The following is a 20073-nucleotide window of genomic DNA, read 5'->3' as shown; positions in this document are numbered from 1 at the left end:
GTCATGCCTCAGATTCTTTTTCGTTCTTTTTCTCTTTTCTTTTCTTCTCCATCCGGTCCAGACCTCTATGATGACTTCTCCCGGGCACGGCCCATTTCTGCAGTTTGCAGCTCAGATGTCTTTGGCTCATCACTTTTCCAACATTTCCGCACCTGTAAACGAAGATAAAATTCTCATGATGCCACACTCTATGCTTCTAACTATAATAGTATCATACAATGATTATAGTACTATACACTGTACTCCTGAATATAATAGTACTATACACTGCACCCCTGAATATAATAGTACTATACACCGTGCTCCTGAATATAATAATATTATACACTGTACCCCTGAATATAATAGTACTATACACTGTACTCCTGAATATAATATTACTATACACTGTACTCCTGAATATAATAGTATTATACACTGTGCTCCTGAATATAATAGTGCTATACACTGTGCCCCTGAATATAATAGTACTATACACTGTGCTCCTGAATATAATAGTACTATACACTGTACTCCTGAATATAATAGTACTATACACTGTGCTCCTGAATATAATAGTACAATACACTGTGCTCCTGAATATAATAGTACTATACACTGTACTCCTGAATATAATAGTACTATACACTGTGCTCCTGAATATAATAGTACTATACACTGTGTTCCTGAATATAATAGTGCTATACACTGTGCCCCTGAATATAATAATACTATACACTGTACTACTGAATATAATATTACTATACACTATGCTCCTGAATATAATAATACTATACACTGTACTGCTGAATATAATAGTACTATACACTGCGCTCTTGAATATAATAGTACTATACACTGTAATCCTGAATATGTGTGTGTGTGTGTGTGTGTGTGTGTGTGTGTGTGTGTGTGTGTATAGGAGACAGCATATCTATAGCACTACGACCCTACAAACTATGGATAGGATTAGATACAGTGGCTCAGCACAGTATCACACATGATAGGATTAGATACAGTAGCTTAACAGACAGTATCACACATGATAGGATTAGATATAGGGACCAGCTCGCTGACATTGCGGTTCCAGCGCTGGACCCAGTAAAGGTAAGTATAAGAATTGTTTTGCTTTTTTATGTGTTACTAATTATTTTTGTGTATTTGTGTTATTTTACAGGTTCGGTTGTTGGACTACGTCGGATTCGAGGACTACTTCAATGACAGCGTTTTTTTATTCTCAATAAAATGGTTAATGAGGGTTGTGTTTGTTTTTTTATTTCAATAAAATATTTTTTCTATGTCCTTGTATTTTTTTAAACTTTACTTTTACCGCCTTATTAATAGCTGCTGGCTGATTGACAACATCCATTACTAAGGCGAGGCTTAATGTTAGCAGGCAGAGAGGCTAACACTAACCCCCATTATTACCCCGGTACCCACCGCCACCAGTGGTACTGGGAAGAGCCGGGTATGAATCAGTACCCGACCATCTGTAGTGGTCGGGTACCGGGTCAGCCACAGGCTGGTAATATCAGTGACCCTTCCCCCCCTGGTAATGCTAGGCTGCTGCTGTTGTATATGGCGGGGTCCCCCCCATTTTTCATAACCAGCCAGATACAAGAAAGCAGCAGCAGGTTACCATTACCAGGGGGGAAGGGCCACAGTTTTTGGCCTTTCCCAGCCTAATAATACCAGCTTGTGGCCGCCCCATTGCCCGACCATCACTAGAGATGGTCAGGTACTGGATCGTACCAGGCTCTTCCCGACACCCCTGGTGGTGATGGGTACCGGGGTAATAATGGGTGTTAGTGTTAGCCTCTGTACCGGCTAACACAAAGCATCGCCTTAGTAATGGACCCTGTCAATCAGCCGGCGTCCATTACTAAAGCGGTAATAACAACGTTTAAAAAACAAACCAAGACATAGAAAAAATATTTTATTGAAATAAAAACCACCCAGACAACCCTCATTAACCATTTTATTGATAATAAAAACGCCGTCATCGAAGTAGTCCTGGAATCTGACGTAGTCCAACGGCCGAACCTGTAAGAAAACACACAAAAAACGATTAGTAACACATGTGTTAGGCTTAGATACAGGGCCCATCAGACAGGATCACACATGGGCCATTTATCTAAGCCTACCATGTGCTTATGTAAGATGCTTAGATACAGGGCCCAACAGACAGGATCACACATGGGCCTTGTATCTAAGCCTACCATGTGATTGGCTTAGATACAGGGCCCAGCAGACAGCATCACACAATATGTGATCCTGTCTCATGGGCCCTCTAGGCTTAAAGGGGTTGTGCAGTCCCTAAACATTGATGGCCTATCCTCGGGAGAGGCCATCAATAGCTGATGGCTTGGGGTCCATCTCCCGGGACCCCCCAATCACCTGTTTTCAAGGGGCCGCAGCACTCGTACGAGAGATGCTTCCCCTTCATTTCACTTACTCGCTCACACTATGAATCACCCACACGGATTCAGTGTGAGCAAGTGAAGGGGAAGCACCAGCTCTCGTACGAGCGCTGCGTCCCCTTCAAAACAGGTGATTGGCGGGGGTCCTGGGAGTCGGACCCCAAGCCATCAGCTTCAAGCAGAAGGGGTATCAAACTTACCCTGCTCTTCAGCCACGGCAGATGTCCTGACTCAGGATGGTGGTGACGTCACGGGAATGTAAGTACTGTAGTTACTATAGTATTGTGTCGTGCGTAGTGTAGTGTATAGCCACTGGTTGGGTGAGCGGTCCCGCTTCACTCCGGTTCCCTGAACCGGCTGTTATTTTAACAGCCGGTAAGGGAGAACCGGGGCGAACTGGGCCCCCTTCCAGCCTCGGCACTTGCCCATATTGCCCTCATTGTAATACGCTCCTGGGCGCACCATACACATCAAGACCTCGGCGAAGACCATTAAAAACATTATATTAGTAAGTAACATTATGCACATTTGGGGAAATAAAGATAAAGTGGCCATCCCCTTTAAACCTAAATAAATTTTCAATGTGACAAATGATTTCTCCTGTAAATGGGACTGCTGTGGGCAAACAGTAGTGTAAGAAAATAAAGCTAAAACGAAACCGACTTTTTTTAACCATTTGGAGGTACTGTATAAAAAAAAGGTAACAAATATAACTAAATACATAAATAAATACTTACTACTAAACAACATCTGTGCTCGTACAATGAAGAGCTGGTATGGCTGTGATTAACAGACACACACCTTCTTCCATCACCTAACGGCCGGGATGGCAGAAAACTCTGATCCTGGCAATTAAACCCTTGATAGACCGCAATCTTTACTGATCTCGGTGTGGGGATAAAGAGGGGGCTCCCTTTGTTCTGTTCCTGTTAACCCCAGCATCGCGATCGCTGGGACTAATTGAGTAATATTGACAGCCTTGGGTCTAATAAAGGGTCCCCAGTGCTGTCTAGTTATAGTATTTGTTAGGGCATTAATGTACTGTCATATAAGTATATGTCAGTACATTATGGGTAAAAAATTACACTGCAACACGAAAAATATGACAAAAGCAATGAAAAAAATTAATAAATTAGTTTTATTTTATAAAAGTCACAAAAACCATTAAAGCAAATACATATTAGGTATCTCCAACTCATCTTGACACAGTTATGTTCTCTGTTTATTTTAACGATAAATGCGGTAAAAAAAAAAAAAAAAAAGCTAAAAAAGAAGAAACAAACCATGGCGGACTAGCTTTTTTTTTTTAATGCATTCTGCCATTTTTAACAATTCATATAAACTAAACACTACCATTTTTGTATCTGTAAATGATGCCTTAAAAATATATTACTCTATATGCAAAAGCTAAGGTCTCAAATAGCTATAAAGCCTAAAACAAAAAAAGTTATGGCTTACAGAATACGAGGAGACAAAAACCCCAAAATTCTTCAATGCCAAAATTCATTTAATCCTCAAAGGGTTAATAATTTGGGTAACATTATGTTTTCTTCCATCATTAAAAAAATTCATTTAAATTAAATACTACCATTTATGTACCTGTTAACCCCTTCCCGCCGCAGCCCTTTTTCAGATTTTCTTTTTCGTTTTTTCCTCCACACATTCCAAAAGCCATAACGTCTTTATTTTTCCGTCTATATAGTCCTATGAAGGCTTGATTTTTGCGGGACGAGTTGTAGTTTTTCGTAGCCTCATTTATTGTGCCATATAATGTACTAGGAAACGCGAAAAAAATTATTTGTGGGGTAGAAAATGGAAAAAAACTGCGATTCCTCCATGTTTTTTGCATGTCGTTTTTACGGAATTCACTGTGCAATTAAAACAACATGTTAACTTTATTCTGTGGCTCAATATGATTACGGCGATACCAAATATATATTGTTTTTTCTATATTTTACTACTTTTACAAGTAAAAACCTAAGTGTAAAAAAGAAAATTTATTTTGTGTCGCCAAATTCCGAGAGCCATAACTTTTTTATTTTTCCATCGTTTAAGTGGTATGAGGGCTTATTTTTTGCGGGATAAGCTGTAGTCTTTAATAATACCATTTTGGTGTACATTCACCTTTTATTTTATTTATTTTTGTAGGAGATGATTTGACCAAAACAATAGAGATTCTGGCGTTTTACAATTTATTTTTACGGCGTTCACCGTGCAGGTTAAAGGGAATGTGTCGCTAGAACATTTTTTTTTTTAGTTAAACAATTAGTGTATAGGTGATTAAACATGGTTTAAATTTTTTAAACATTTTTTCACGAGTCAGGAAATATTATAAATTAGATTCTAATTTATAATATTTCCCAGCGCTGGTCACTAGATGGAGCAATTCCCAAAATTGCAGCATTGCATGTGGTAAAGCAACCACATTGCTTTATGCTGCAAAATTTGAGAAAACTCACTCGCTCTAGTGAGCTCTCAGAATCCCCCCTCCTTTATCCTGGCTAGTGCCGGGAGAAACGAGGGGATTGAACGGTCAAACCTCCTACACTGTGTGTCGCCATTTTTTGAGCTAACACACAGTGTAGTAGGTTAACATACAGTAGTAAACACACAGTAAAACACGTACATACACAGACCTAACTTACCTGTTCCTGCCGCCGCCGCTCCCTCCGGTCCGTCCGCTCCGTCTGCTACCTCCGCTCCAAGTGCACAAGTCCGGAAGCCGCGACCGGAAGTAGTAATCTTACTGTCCACAAGAAAATGGCGCTGGACATCGCACAGTTCAACTCCCACACAGACGGCGTACAGTATAGTGGATGGAACGGGCCCCGTTCGCATTCACTATGGGACTGTATGTGCCGTATTCCATGTCTGTATGTGTCGTTAATCGACACATACAGAGATGGAAAAAAAAAATGGCAGCCCCCATAGGGAAGAAAAAGTGAAAAAATAAAAAAAAATAAAACACAAACACACAAATAAATAAAAAATGTTTTAATAAAACACAAAAATCAAATTGATCTAAAAAAAAATTTTTTCGTGACACTGGTCCTTTAAATAATGATATATTGTAATAGTTCAGACTTTTACGGATGCGGCGATACCGATTATGTTTATTGTTTTTTTTTTTTTACTATGCTCTAGTGGGGAAATGGGAAAAGGTTTTTTTTTAAACATAATATTGAAATTTTTTTTTTTTTTACATAAAAAAAAACTTTATTTAACTCATTTTTACTTTTTTTATTAGTCCCCCTAGGGGACTTCAACCAGCGATCGTTATTGCAGTATATTGTGATTCTGACAGGCTTCAGGGCTTAATAGAAGCACAAAGATGGCGGACCTGGGGGCCTTCATTAGGCCCCCAGGCAGCCATAGCAACCATCGCCCCCCCCTTCCCCGCGATTGCATTGCGGGGGGCGCGATTAGCTGTTAGAGTGGGTCGTCACCTCTTTCTAACGGGAAAACCCCGGACGAAGGCAGTTGCCGAAACGCGCGTCGGGTTCAGACGTCTCATCTCACACTTCCATCATGTCCACCGGTATGTTTCATAACTTTTGTTTTGTCTAGCAGCCATTGCCTTGTTTTGTCCATCATCTCTGGTTACCTTCTGTTGATTACAAAGATATTTTGATATGTTACACTGTCCTGTAACATCGTGTATCTAAACTTCCTGCGATCCATACTCATCTCTCACACCTATGCAGAGATCGCTACAATCACTAGTACCTCATTTTTGTACTGACTATATCGCTGTTCTTGGACATGTCTGGCTCTTACTTGCTGTGATCTCAACTGGACACGGTTTCCTCTGTGATCATATGCATTCCCTATTGCTGCTATAATGTAAACTGTTTACATGTTGACACAACACTCATATCCGACCTTTTGATTGATGCGACGTCTTTTTATTGTGTGACTTATTCCTTATTCCATCTTTTAAATTGTCTGATGTTTGTTATTTAATAAAATTTATATATTTTTTTCATTATTGTGTGCCGTAGTCGATCATATTTTCTTGGTTTAGTCTCTTAACGGTTTAAATGCTGCGGTCGGTATTGACCGCAGCATTTAACGAGTTAAACGAGCGGGATCGTAGCATACAGCCGACACCAGCATCGTATGGAGCGGGTTCACTCCGTGAGCCTGCTCCATACTTCCCCTACCTGACTTTGGAGTATGGATACGTCAAATGTCGGGAAGGGGTTAATGATGCCTTAGACATATACAACTCATTACGCAAAAAAAAAACAAAAAACAAGGCCTCTAATAGCTATGTTACCTTAAAGGCTATGAACACCTTTGAGGGCATTTTTATTTCTAAATAAATAGATTAGTCAGTGTGCTTAGTGTAACTTTGTAATTTAGTCTTTATTAAAAAATCTTTTTACTTTTGGAGATACAGCTTTTCTGTACTCTATACAAAAAAAATTGGTGGCCTATACTCAGGATAAGCCATCAATATCGAATTGGTCGGGGTCAGACTCATGGCACCCCTGCCAATCAGCTGTCTTGAAGGGCCGTAGGGCTCATATGAGCACTGCTTGCCCTTCATTTTCTTTACTGCTCATACTGTGAATCGCCGACAAAATTCTAGCAGCGGTTCACAGAATTACAACCATTGAAGCGAAAAGACTAATAATGTGAACCACTGCTACAAGTGTTTTTGGCGATTCACAGTATGAGCAGTAAGACAAATGAAGGGGAAGGTGCGCACATACTAGTGCTGCGGCCCCTCCAAAACAGCTGATTTGCGGGGGTGCCGTAATTCGGACCCCGACCGATCAGATATTAATGGCTTATCCTGAGAATAGGCCACCAATTTTTGGGGATTGAATAAGCCTTTTAACACCACCAAAATGACTCTTTTATGGAAAGTAGACCCCCCCCCAGGTATTTATTTAACGACATATCAAAGATTTCAAAATCTGCAGTGTAAAATGTCTGCAGCATGTGGAAGAGTTTTGTAAAAATCTACTTGCCTTGCACTGCAATCTGCTGCAGACTTTACCTGCTCAAATCCGCAAGTAAAATCTGCAGCGAATCCGCCACATGTAACGTCACCATACGGCTGGGTCTACATGGTAAATTTGGCCACGACCCAGGTCGCACAGCCAAAGATCACTATGTCCAATAGCCTACACCACAAGTAATGAAAGTCAATGTGGTCATGTTGCGTCCTGCATGTAACTGCGACATGACAGTTTGGATTTCTTGCAATTGTCATGTCGTGGCAACATTCGCGTTGCGACACAACCACATTAACTTTTATTACTTACAGTGCAACTTTGGCCGGACGACCTGTGACGCAGCCAAAGTCACCATGTAGCAAATAGATATTGGAAAAATATCTTTATTGAAAAAAAAGTGTGTTTGTGTTTTACCTTATTCTTCTCCCTCTCTGTCAGCCTGCCAGAGAGGGAGAAGATACAACTGGAAAAGTTTGTTATTTACTAACAAAGTTTTCTGTGATCGCTGTGACACGCTGTCACAGATATAACATGACTGGAGACAACACTGAGTTGTCTCCGGAAAAAAGCTCCGTGATATAGCTGTCTCTAGACAGCTGTATCATGGAGCTCCCCACAGTCGGTGCGCAAGCGCCGCTGGGAGGAGTAATGTGATAATGCCGCTTGGTCTTCTATGGAAGCTCTGTGATACAGCTGTCCAGAGACACCTGTATCACAAAGTTAAATGCTGCCAGGGAGCGTCAAACATGCCAACTCTGCAGAACATTCTGGAATGTCCTTGCAGAGATAAGTGTGGGCCGCCCAGACGTTTATAGTCTATGGGTGGTGCAGAAATGGTTAAGAAAAAATTCTCGTTGACAGAATACGATATAGCAAAAACCCATAATTCTCTTGGTGCTTAATTCTTTTATTTTATGTATGTATTTGGTAATAATAAGCACTTTTCTGATACACATTTATTAAAAATGTTCCATCATTTCAGTGCTGCAGTTTCTATGTATTCACTTTACATTCAGTGCTGTGAAAAACTATTTGCCCCTCACCCGATTTCTTAATTTGTTATATATAAATGTTTCACATCATCCAACTAATTTTAATATAACATAGAGATAACAGAGTAAATACAGAATGCAGCTATTAAATGATCATTCTGTTTAACCCCTTCCCGCCGCAGTCCTTTTTCAGATTTTCATTTTTCGTTTTTTCCTCCCCACCTTTCAAAAGCCGTAACGTCTTTATTTTTCCATCGATATAGTACTATGAGGGCTTGATTTTTGCGGAACGAGTTGTAGTTTTTCGTAGCACCATTTATTTTGCCATATAATGTACTAGGAAACGGAAAAAACATTATTTGTGGGGTAGAAAATGAAAAAAGCAGCAATTCCTCCATGGTTTTTTGCGCGCCGTTTTTACGGAATACACTGTGCATTTAAAACAACATGTTAACTTTATTCTGTGGGTCAATACGATTACGGCAATACCAAATATATATTGGTTTTTTTCTGTATTTTACTACTTTTACAAGTAAAAACCTAAGTGTAAAAAAGAAAATTTATTTTGTGTCGCCAAATTCCGAGAGCCATAACTGTTTTATTTTTTCGGCGATTAAGTGGTATGAGGGCTTATTTTTTGCGGGATAAGCTGTAGTTTTTAATAATACCATTTTGGTGTAAATGCGACGGTTTGATCACTTTTTATTTCATTTTTTGTAGGAGATTAGGTGACCAAAAAATAGAGATTCTGGCGTTTACAATATTTTTTTTTTACGGCGTTCACCCTGCGAGTTAAATAATGATATATTGTAATAGTTCAGACTTTTACGGACGCGGCAATACCAATTATATTTATTTTTATTTTTTTTACCGTGCTCTAGGGGGAAAATGGGAAAAGGTTTTTTTTTTTAACTTTTAATATATATTTTTTTTTGACACAAAAAAAAACTATTTAACTCACATTTTTTTATTAGTCCCCCTAGGGGACTTCAACCAGCGATCGTTAGATCGCTTGCATGATATACTGCAATACTAATGTATTGCAGTATATCGTGATTCCGACAGGCAACTATTAAGCCCTGCCGGAGGCAGGGCTTAATAGGTGCACAAAGATGGCGGACCTGGGGGACTTCATTAGGCCCCCAGGCAGCCATAGCATCGTTAAATTCATTAAATTAAATCGTTAAATTCATGGGGTCTGCCTCCACCCTATACCTGTTTAGCAGATGTCTTCAGTAAGAAGGAGGCTGAGGTCCTTCCTCCCCATTTTCCATACGATTGTCCAATTGAATTGCTCCTTAAAGCTTCACCTTCTCGTGGACGGGTTTATCCTTTCTCCTTGCCTGAGACCCAAGCTATGTCGGCATACGTCAAGGAGAACCTCGAGAGGGGGCTCATCAGGAAGTCTACTACTCCAGCCGGAGCTGGATTCTTCTTTGTAGAAAAGAAAGATGGATCTCTCTGGCCATGTATCGACTACCGTGGTTTAAACCCAATCACTGTCAAAACAAATACTCTTTGCCGCTAATCTCTGAGCTCTTCGACAGAATTCTTGGGGCCAAGATTTTCACAAAGCTGGATCTACACGTGGCTTATAACTTGATCCATATCCGCAAATGTGACTAATGGAAAACCGCATTCAACACCTGAGACGGTCACTACGAATATCTCGTAATGCCCTTTGGATTGTGTAATGCTCCCGCTGTGTTCCACGAATTCATAAACTACATGTTCCGGGATCTACTGTATGTCTCTGTGGTGGTTTTTCTGTACAACATTTTGATGTATTCACCAGATCTGACGACTCCCCGGAAGTCTGTTCGCCAAGTCCTTTCACGGTTAAATGGGAATAGTCTCTACGCTAAACTTGAAAAGTGCGCATGCAAAAATAAATCTTTGCCCTTTCTGGGCTATATAATTTCAGATCGTAAACTCCAGATGGATCAGGAGAAAGTGAAGTCTGTCTTAGAGTGTCCACGCCCTCAAGTTCTCTGTGCCATACAGAGATTTCTTGGTTTCGGAAATTTCTACCGCCAGTTCATCCTAAACTTCTCTTCAACTACCACTCCTATCTCTGCTCTTATACAAGAAGGGAGTGAACGAAAGTCTGGACCCCTGAGGCAGAGTCTGCATTCTCCAGCCTCAAGAGAGCCTTCACTTCAGCTTCCGTATATAACGGTTCTCACCGGTTTGTTCGTGGATCCTCGTTGTCGTCTGGGAGATGGTGCTTGGAACCCAGGCAACGCTTGGCACAGCGGGTAGAGGCAGTCGGATGGATAGGCAGAAGTCAGGACAGGCGGCAGGCGTCGTAATGGGTATGGCAAAAAATAGGTCAAGGCAGGCGGCACACGTCGTAACGGGTATCGTAACAATAGGTCAAGGCAGGCGGCAGACAAGGATAGTCAAGTTCAAGCAGAGGTCAGTAACGGGAAATCCAGATAAAGGCAGAAGGAACGGAAACAGGGAACTAGGACACAGGGAACTCACGGGGAACTTGGTTGAACAAGCAGGAATGGTAGGGAGGAGGAACCTTAAATAGGAAGTTCAGGGAATTAAGGCGCGCGCTGGCCCTTTAAGGCAGGACGAGTCAGTGCGCGCGCCCTCTAGTGACAGCGGGGCCGCACATCGGAGATGCCGACCGCGGAAGGAGGAGATGGCTGCACTCACCTGACGCCGTCCAGGGCCAGCAGAGCTTCCGGATCGGGTAAGTGGAGCTCGGGACGAGCAGCTGATGAGGGAGGGTGCCGGAACCGGAGCGGAGGCCTTGGGAACGGCGGAGAATGGCGCGGCAGCCGTTTCAGTACCCCCCCTTTACGCCCCCTCTTTTTAGGCTTGCCTGGAAAACTTCGCTCAAAGTCCTTGATGAGAGCTGGGGCGTTGATATTCTCCACGGGCTCCCATGATCTCTCTTCAGGACCATAATCTCTCCAGTCCACTAGGTACCATAATCTCCCCCGTGATCGTTTGACATCTAGAATTTTTAATTCAAATTTCAAATTCGGCATCAGCCGCCGGTACAGGATGGACCGAAATTTTCTTAGAAAATCGGTTGAGTATGGTGGGTTTTAGCAGAGAAATGTGGAAGGAATTAGAGGTTTTTAGGGACTGAGGAAGGCGAAATCTGAAAATTACTGGATTAATTTGTTTAGTTATTTCATAGGGGCCCAGAAACCGAGGAGCTAGCTTGTAACAAGGGGTCTTCAGACGTATGTACCGGGTAGATAGCCAGACTTTATCCCCAGGAAGGAGCGACAGCGGTATCCTGCGTCTTTTATCCGCGTCTCTTTTAAACCTGGCTACGGCTTTGTGGATGGGGTCCTTGGCCGTCTGCCAAATTCGTAGAAAGTCGCAGTGGACCGTGTTAGCAGCCGGAACCTCAGAAGGCACAGAGACTGGTAGAGGAATTCCTGGGTGCTGGCCATACACCAAGAAGAATGGGAGAAGAGCGGGTAGATTCCCCCGTATGGTTGTTGTAGGCAAATTCGGCCCATGGAAGCAGACTTGCCCAGTTGTCTTGTCTCGGAGACATGAAATTCCTGAGGAAACCTTCAAGTATTTGGTTTATCCGCTCTACTTGACCATTGGATTGGGGATGGTATGCGGAAGAGAAGTCTAGTTTGACCTCCAGCAGTTTGCACAAGGCTCTCCAGAACTTGGATGTTAACTGAACTCCTCTGTCAGAAACAATGTGCTTAGGAAGACTATACAGGCGAAAGATGTGCTCAACAAACAGCGTTGCCAGTCAGAAAGATGACGGAAGGCCTGAGAGAGGTACGAAGTGCGCCATCTTGGAAAAGCGATCCACCGCAACCCAGATTACGATACACCCAGCAGAACAAGGCAGATCGGTGATGAAGTCCATGGCAATGTGCGACCAGGGAGAGTCAGGCACAGGCAGGGGTTGCAAAAGGCCAGCAGGTCTTGAATGGGAGACTTTATTTTGAGAGCAAGTGGGGCAGGCAGAAACAAAGTCTTTAGTGTCTTGAGACATGGAAGGCCACCAGTACTGATGACCAATCAAATCGAGAGTCCTTTTGATGCCAGGGTGCCCAGAAACCCTGGAGGCATGACCCCAACGCAGAATACAATCCCTTTGTTTAGGGGGTACGTAGGTCTTTCCTCGGGGAATGTGTACCACTTCAACAGGAGCAGCGATCACATTACGTCTCAGATCTATAATAAACTGGGGGCTGGGCTCTTGGTCTGTGGGGTCAAAACAGCGTTGAGCAGTTTGTAAGTATAGGAGGTTTTTATGGTCTGTGTAAACGATGATGGGGTGCCGTGAACCCTCAAGCAAATGTCTCCATTCCTCCAGGGCCAATTTAATAGCTAAAAGTTCTTTATCTCCAATTCCATAATTTTTTTCAGCGGATGTGAACGATTTGGAGAAAAAAACCGCAGGCCACAAGTCTCCTTCTACAAGTCTTTTGAGACAGAATAGCTCCAACTCCCACAGAAGAAGCATCGACCTCCAGAACAAATGGTTTGGTGGAATCTGGTTTATGTAGGACTGAGGCAGAAAAGAAGGCAGCTTTGAGAGCTTGGAATGCGGCTTCGGCCTCCAGGGTCCAGTCTTTAGCATTATCCCCTTTTTTCGTCAGAGCAGAAATAGGAGCCGTCATAGAGGAGAAATGAGGAATAAACTGGCGGTAATAATTTGCGAATCCTAGCAGGCGTTGGACCGATTTGAGTCCTTGCGGACGAGGCCAGTTGAGAATTGAGGACAGCTTGGCTTTATCCATTTGAAGACCCTGGTCGGAAATTACATACCCCAAGAAAGGCAGGCTGGTTCTCTCGAAGAGGCATTTTTCTAGCTTGGCAAACAGGGAGTTCTCTCGCAGACGCTGTAACACTTGGCTCACATGCACACGATGAGTTTGAATATTGGGGGAGAAGATTAAAATGTCATCCAGGTATACCACCACACAGCTGTACAACAGATCTCGAAAAATGTCATTAACAAAGGCCTGGAAAACCGCAGGAGCATTACAAAGTCCAACGGGCATGACAACGTATTCAAAATGCCCATCACGAGTATTGAAGGTGGTTTTCCATTCATCTCCCTCGCGGATACGGATGAGATTATAAGCTCCACGAAGGTCTAGTTTGGTGAAGATCTTCGCCCCCTGTAGCCGGTCAAAGAGTTCTGAGATCAATGGTTTTGGGTACTTGTTCTTTAACGTGATATTGTTTAATCCTCAGTAATCAATACAAGGACGCAGGGAGACGTCTTTTTTTCCCACAAAGAAAAACCCTGAGCCAGCAGGAGAGGAGGACTTACGGATGAATCCTGTCTCCAGATTTTCTTGGACATACCTAGACATGGCCTCAGTCTCGGGCAAAGACAAAGGGTAGACTCTACCTCTGGGAGGCGTGGCGTTGGGGACCAGGTCTATGGCACAGTCATATGGCCTGTGAGGAAGCAGTGATTCGGCTTGTTGTTTGCAGAAGACATCCGAGAAGCTTTTGCATGGAGTAGGACGTCCTGCTGAGTCAGGTTCTGCAGACTGAGGCTTAGGTGGGCGAATAGATAGCAGACAATGTTGGTGACAGAAGTCATTCCAGCGGGTAATTTGACCTCCAGTCCAGTCAATAACAGGAGAGTGCTTCTGCAACCATGGTAGACCTAGAAGCAAAGGGTTCAGAGAGTTCTTTAACACATAGAAGGAGTTATGTTCCTGGTGCAGCGCCCCTGTTAACAGGAGAATGGGCTCGGTGACGAGATAGTTTCCTGTAGGAGCCTCCCATCTACAGAAGCAATGGACAACGGTTTGGTGAGTTTTTGCACTGGGATTTGGTAACGATTTACCAAGGAATGGCACAGAAAATTCCCAGCGGATCCAGAAACAAGGAAGGCTTGAACGCCGAAAGTGGTTCCTGCAAAGGACAGCTTCGCTGGTATGGTCATCTTCTGAGAGGAAGGTATTCCACCTAGGGTAGCCTCTCCCACTTGCCCTAGGCGTTGGAGTTTTTCGACCTCACTGGGCAGTCTCTGAGGAAGTGCGTTTTTCCACCACAATACAGACATAAATTGAACTTGCGTCTATTCTGGCGCTCCTCATGCGTGAGTCTTGTTCTCTCCACCTGCATGGGTTCGTCCGAGCGGGAGGAAGATGAGGCCAGAAGAGGTCTTTGGAAGGTTGGTGCCAATCATGAAGTCCTATTGCCTCGAGCAGATACCTGTTGTCTCTCACGGAAACATATATCTATACGATTAGCTAGGGTAATCAAGTCATTCAGGGACGGTGGAAGGTCTCGGCCTGCAAATTCATCCTTGATTCGGCCCATCAGACCCTCCCAGAAGGTCGATACCAAAGCCTCATTATTCCACTGGAGTTCTGTAGCCAAGGTGCGGAACTGAATGGCGTATTGGTCTACAGTGGAGGTTCCTTGTCGGAGCTTAAGTAGGGAGGACGCTGCAGAAGAGTCTCGGCCCGGTTCTTCAAACACCCTTTTAAAAGTAGAGAGAAAGTTCTGAATGTTGTATATGATCGGGCCGTTTCTCTCCCACAAGGGCGATGCCCAAGCCAGCGCTTCACCAGACAGCAGGGACAGGATATAGGCCACCTTAGCCCGTTCTGAGGAAAAATGATGTGCCATAACTTCAAAGTGGATGGTGCATTGGTTAACAAATCCCCTGCAGGTCTTGGGGTCTCCCTCATAGCGAGCAGGCGTAGGTAGGTGAAGTCCGGGACTGTAGACAGGAGCTTGTTGCGGTGGTGGTGGTAGTATCAGAGGCGCCGAAGGTGCTAGTTCGTTCAAGCGAGTGGACACGTTCTGCAGAAGCTGGAAAAGCTGATCTTGGCGGACTTGTTGTCTAGAAAGCTCCTGAGCCATATCAACCGTGTTCGGCAGGGCTGTGTCAAGGGGATCCATGGCTTGTTCAACCTATAACGGTTCTCAACGGTTTGTTCATGGATCCTTGTTGTCATCTGGGAGATGGTGCTTGGAACCCAGGCAACGCTTGGCACAGCGGGTAGAGGCGGTCGGATGGATAGGCAGAAGTCAGGACAGGCAGCAGGCGTCGTAACGGGTATGGCAGCAATAGGTCAAGGCAGGCGGCAGACGTCGTAATGGGTATGGCAGCAATAGGTCAAGGCAGGCGGCAGACAAAGATAGTCAAGTTCAAGCAGAGGTCAGTAACGGGAAATACAGACAAAAGCAGAAGGAACGGAAACAGGGAACTAAGGCACAGGGAACTCACTGGGAACTTGGTTGAACAAGCAGGGATGGTAGGGAGGAGGAACCTTAAATAGGAAGTTTAGGGAATTAAGGCCCTTTAAGGCAGGACGAGTCAGCGCGCGCACTCTAGTGACAGCAGCCGCACATCGGGGATGCCGACCGCGGAAGGAGGAGATGGCTGCACTCACCTGACGCCGTCCAGGGCCAGCAGAGCGTCCGGACCGGGTAAGTGGAGCTCGGGACAAGCAGCTGATGAGGGAGGGTGCCGGAACCGGAGCAGAGGCCGTTGGAACGGCAGGGAACGGCGCGGCAGCTGTTACACCGTACTTCACCATCCTCATGTGTCTCAGTAATTCTCATTGGAGGTTGATGCTTCTTCCATTGGCGCTGGAGCACTTCTCTTTCAAAGAAAATCCAAGGGTAAGGTGGTATCCTGTGTCTTCTTCTCAAAGCTCTTCTCTCTTGCAGAACTAAACTACTCCATTGGGGACCGAGTGTTATCTCCTGTCAAATTAGCCTTAGAAGAGTGGAGGCATTTGCTAGAGAGGCCTGCTCATCCTATTACAAGAACCGATCACAAGAACCTCACTTATTTACAGCCTGCACAATGACAACCCTCGTCAAGCCAAATGGTCTCTGTTTTGTGCCAGATTCCATTTCCTACTTCATTTCCATCCTGTTGATAAAAATATAAAGGCTCATGCACTGTCTCGGTCATTTGAGACAGATGACTCAGAAGAGGATCCTCAACATAACATTGACCCTTCTAGGAGTATTTCTGTTAACCCTCTGCAGATCAAAGACATTCCTCCTGGAAAAATCTTATTCGTCCTACTGACAGGAAGAAAATTCTCCTCTTGGGGTCATAATTCCAAGGTGGCAGGGCACTCTGGTATCCATAAGACTGTGGACTTTATTTTGCGCCATTACTGTTGGCCCACGCTGCCCAAAGATGTTGTGGACTATGTCTCTTCATTTACCAACTGTACCCAAAATAAAGCTACCCATTCCAAACCTGTGAGTCTACTCCAACCTCTGCCTGTTCCTTTATTACAGATCTTCCTCCTTCTGCTGGTTGTACCACTGTCTTGGTTGTGGTGGATCGTTTTTCTAAGATGGTACATTTTCTTCCTCTGTCTGGCCTTCCCTCAGCTCCTCGCCTAGAAAATTTGTTTGTTCAACATATTTTTCGTCTACATGGGCTGGCCCTCCATATCATTTCTGATCGGGGTGTACAATTCATGGCTAAGTTCTGGAGAGCCCGGTGTAAACTCTTCTATGTAAAATTTGACTTTTCTTTTGCATATCACCCACAATCCAATGGCCAAGTTGAAAGGATCAATCAACTTATAGAAAATTATGTTCGTCATTTCATACGATGTTCAACACGACAATTGGGTGCACCTTTTTCCATGGGCCGAATTCTCTTACAATACACAAATGATTCTCTTGCTTCTTCTCCATTTTTTTAAATGTTTACAGCCAGCATCCACGTGTTCCTCTTCCTGTACTGGCTACATCTCAAGTGCCTGCAGCCAATTAATTTTTTTCAGAAGCTTTCTTCATGTCTGGCAGCAAATCAAGTCCGCGATCCTACAGGCAGTGAATCGCATGAAGAAATATGCCCTCAGTTTCTTCCCAAGTCTGGTGGTCTTCAAAAAATATTAGTCTGAAATTCCCTCCTACATATTCGCTTCCAGATTTCTCAGCCTCTTTGAAGTTCTGCAACAAATCAACCCGGTGTCTTACAAGCTACGGGTACCACCTATTATCAAGATTCCCAACTCCTACCATGTATCCCTCCTGAAGCCTGTGGTCCTGAACCGGTTCAGTTAATCTCCTGGCTCTGTATTTGCTCCTAGCGGTTCTTCTGATGTCTCAGAGGTCAAGCAGATGCTGGACTATAAGAAGGTAGACGGGAAGACCTTCTGTCTGGTGGATTGGAAGGGTTTTGGTCCTGAGGAGAGGTCCTGGGAGCCTAAAGAGAATGTGGGTGCCCCAGCTCTCATCAAAAAGTTACTCCTACGCTCTGAACCAAAGAAGTGGGGGAATAAGGGGGTACTGTAAGCCAGCCTTCCCCAATCACCAGCAGCCGCAGGACTCTGAAGCCTTGCCGGTGTCTCCTTCCCCTGAGACACCAGATCACACTGCTCTGTCCTCCGGCCAATGCCTGTAGGGTGCGCGCACCAGGAAATTCTTCCCAAACCAATCCCAGCATACCCAGCACTTTAAAAGTAACCCTTCCCACCTCCACATTGCCTGAGCAATGTTGCGTCTAAGCCTGTGTTGTTCTGCAAAGGCTCCCAAGTGTTATGCTGTATCCCGCAACCTATATCCAGTGTCCGTGTTCGGTGTCAAGTCCTGTGTCTGTGACGGCTTCAGTGTCCGTGCCAAGTCAAGTGTCCGTGCCAAGTCAAGTGTCCGAGACGACTTCAGTGTTCAAGTCCAGTGTCCATGTCAAGTCAAGTGTCCAAGACAACTTCAGAGTTGCAGTCCAGTTATCCAGCACAAGCCTGCTACCGATAATCCGGTACAAGCCAGCTTCCTATAGTCCGGCACAAGCCAGCTTCCGATAGTTCGGTACAAGCCAGCTACCCAGGTACTCTCGCCCTAGTGTCTGTCTTAGACTTTCCGTTTGACCAGCTGCTACTCCGTAACGGCTTAGCAGCCCAGTGGGTCCACATACCACACAGCCATCCCTCCTGAGCTCTGCAGTGTCCAAACAGTAGTTTATCACCACATATGGGGTATTGCCATACTTAGGAGGAATTGCTTTAGCAATGTTGTTTTTTTTTTCTCCTTTAGTCCTTGAGGAAATTAAAAAATGTGACGTTTTATTTGAAAAAATTTAATTTTGTCATTTTCACGCCCCAAATCTACTAAAATCTATAAAGTAACTGTGGGGGCGACAATGCTCACTTCATCCCTAGATTAATACCTTGTGGGGTTTTGTTTAAAAAAATGTGGTCTTTTAGGGGTGTTTCCTTTGTTTTGGCACCACGAGACCTCTTCAAACTAGACTAAAATATAATCTAATAAAAAGAAGGCCCCAAAATCCACGAGTTGCTCCTTTGCTTCTGAGGCCTGTGTTTCAGTCCAGTAGCACACTAAGGCCACATGTTGGATATTTAAAAAAAAAACCTTCAGAATCTGGACAATAAATATTGAGTTGTGTTTCTCTGCTAAACCCTTCTGCGTTACAGAAAAAAATGGATAAAAATGGAATTTCTGCAAAACAAAATTAAATTGTAAATTTCACCGCAACGTTCCTTAATACCTGTAAAACGTCTAAAGGGTTAAGAAACTTTCTAAATGCTGTTTTGAATACTTTGGGGGTGCCGTTTTTAAAATGGGGTGATTTATGGGGGTTTCTAATGTATGGGCCCCTCAATGCCACTTCAGAACTGAATTGGTTGCTAAAATAATAGGCTTTTGAAATTTTCTTTAAAAAGTTTGAAATTTCTGCTAAATTTATAATCCTTGGTACATCCTAGAAAAATAAAAGGATGTTCAAAAAATTATGTCAACATAAAGTAGACATGGGAAATGTTAATGAGCAACTATTTTGTGTGGTATAACTATCTGTCTTACAAGCAGATACATTCAAATTTAGAAAAATTCTAATTTTTGAAAATTTTCTCTGCATTTTGGTGTTTTTCACAAATAAGCAATGAATGTATCTACCAAATTTTACCTCTGACATAAAGTACAATGTGTCACGAGAAAATAGTCTCAATTTTCAGTACTCACTAATGTTGATCTTGTTGATGTACTAAAACTTGTTTTTTTTTCAATTACAGATAGAGCAGAGCAGAGGGCAGAAGGTAGTGTCCAAGAAAATTCAAATGAAGACGAGTGAGATAGCTCACACTATATATACATAACATGTACAATATTTTCTTATGAAAACAGTAATATTTTGATTCAGAGCATTATTCTTTATTCTAAAGTATATACAAGATATTTACAATTTATGTCTGAATTTCCTTCTCTCTTACTTTTCTTTCTATTCTCTCTTTTCTGTCTTTATTTATTCTGCCATTCTATAGAACCATTTATACCACAATTTTCTATTTATGGAGTGGAAAGAGTGTATTGGTATAAACCTATTATATGTTTACCATACATTTGTATGTGTTTTATTTTCATCACAAGTTGTTGTGCTCACTTTCACTTTATGCAATATAAAGTTTAAGGTGACAAAAAGTAATAAAGAAAAGTAAAATCTCAGTTATTTGCATCAAAATATGAGGTATTTTTTTAAAGCTATAATATGATCAGACATTAAAAATTATATGTAATATATAATGGTTGGAAATTAATATAATGTGTCCTGCCACATTGGATCTTCAAGACACAGGTTTTTGTTTTTTTTAGTGATCATTCTGTGATCAATCAATTTTGTTGTTATCGCTGGACCTTTGTTTTTTTTCAGTTTTTTTTTTCTTTTACAGGTTACTGAAGAAGAATAGTGTATATGTAGCTCAGTAAATAAGTGGAAGGTTTTCTTCCACTTCATCAGTTGGTGCTAGC

The 20073-nt window shown here is 43.0% G+C and overlaps 1 protein-coding gene across 4 annotated transcripts in view; it reads left to right on the top strand.

Moving 5' to 3' along the window:
• Positions 1 to 19735, top strand: part of DCAF6 (DDB1 and CUL4 associated factor 6) — a 712682-nt gene extending 692947 nt beyond the window's left edge. For 2 of the 4 annotated variants that reach the window (XM_075853536.1, XM_075853533.1), the window contains one exon: positions 19341 to 19735. In XM_075853536.1, coding sequence (XP_075709651.1) covers positions 19341 to 19399 — 59 coding nt within the window. In that variant the 3' untranslated portion in view covers positions 19400 to 19735. The remainder of the gene's footprint in view (positions 1 to 19340) is intronic. The other 2 variants (XM_075853534.1, XM_075853535.1) reach the window with 2 other exon arrangements.
• Positions 19736 to 20073: the final 338 nt, after the last annotated feature.

Source organism: Rhinoderma darwinii, chromosome 2 (genome assembly GCF_050947455.1).
Source record: "Rhinoderma darwinii isolate aRhiDar2 chromosome 2, aRhiDar2.hap1, whole genome shotgun sequence".
Classification (NCBI taxonomy): Eukaryota; Metazoa; Chordata; class Amphibia; order Anura; family Rhinodermatidae; genus Rhinoderma; species Rhinoderma darwinii.
This window is presented reverse-complemented; position numbering and strand designations above follow the sequence as displayed.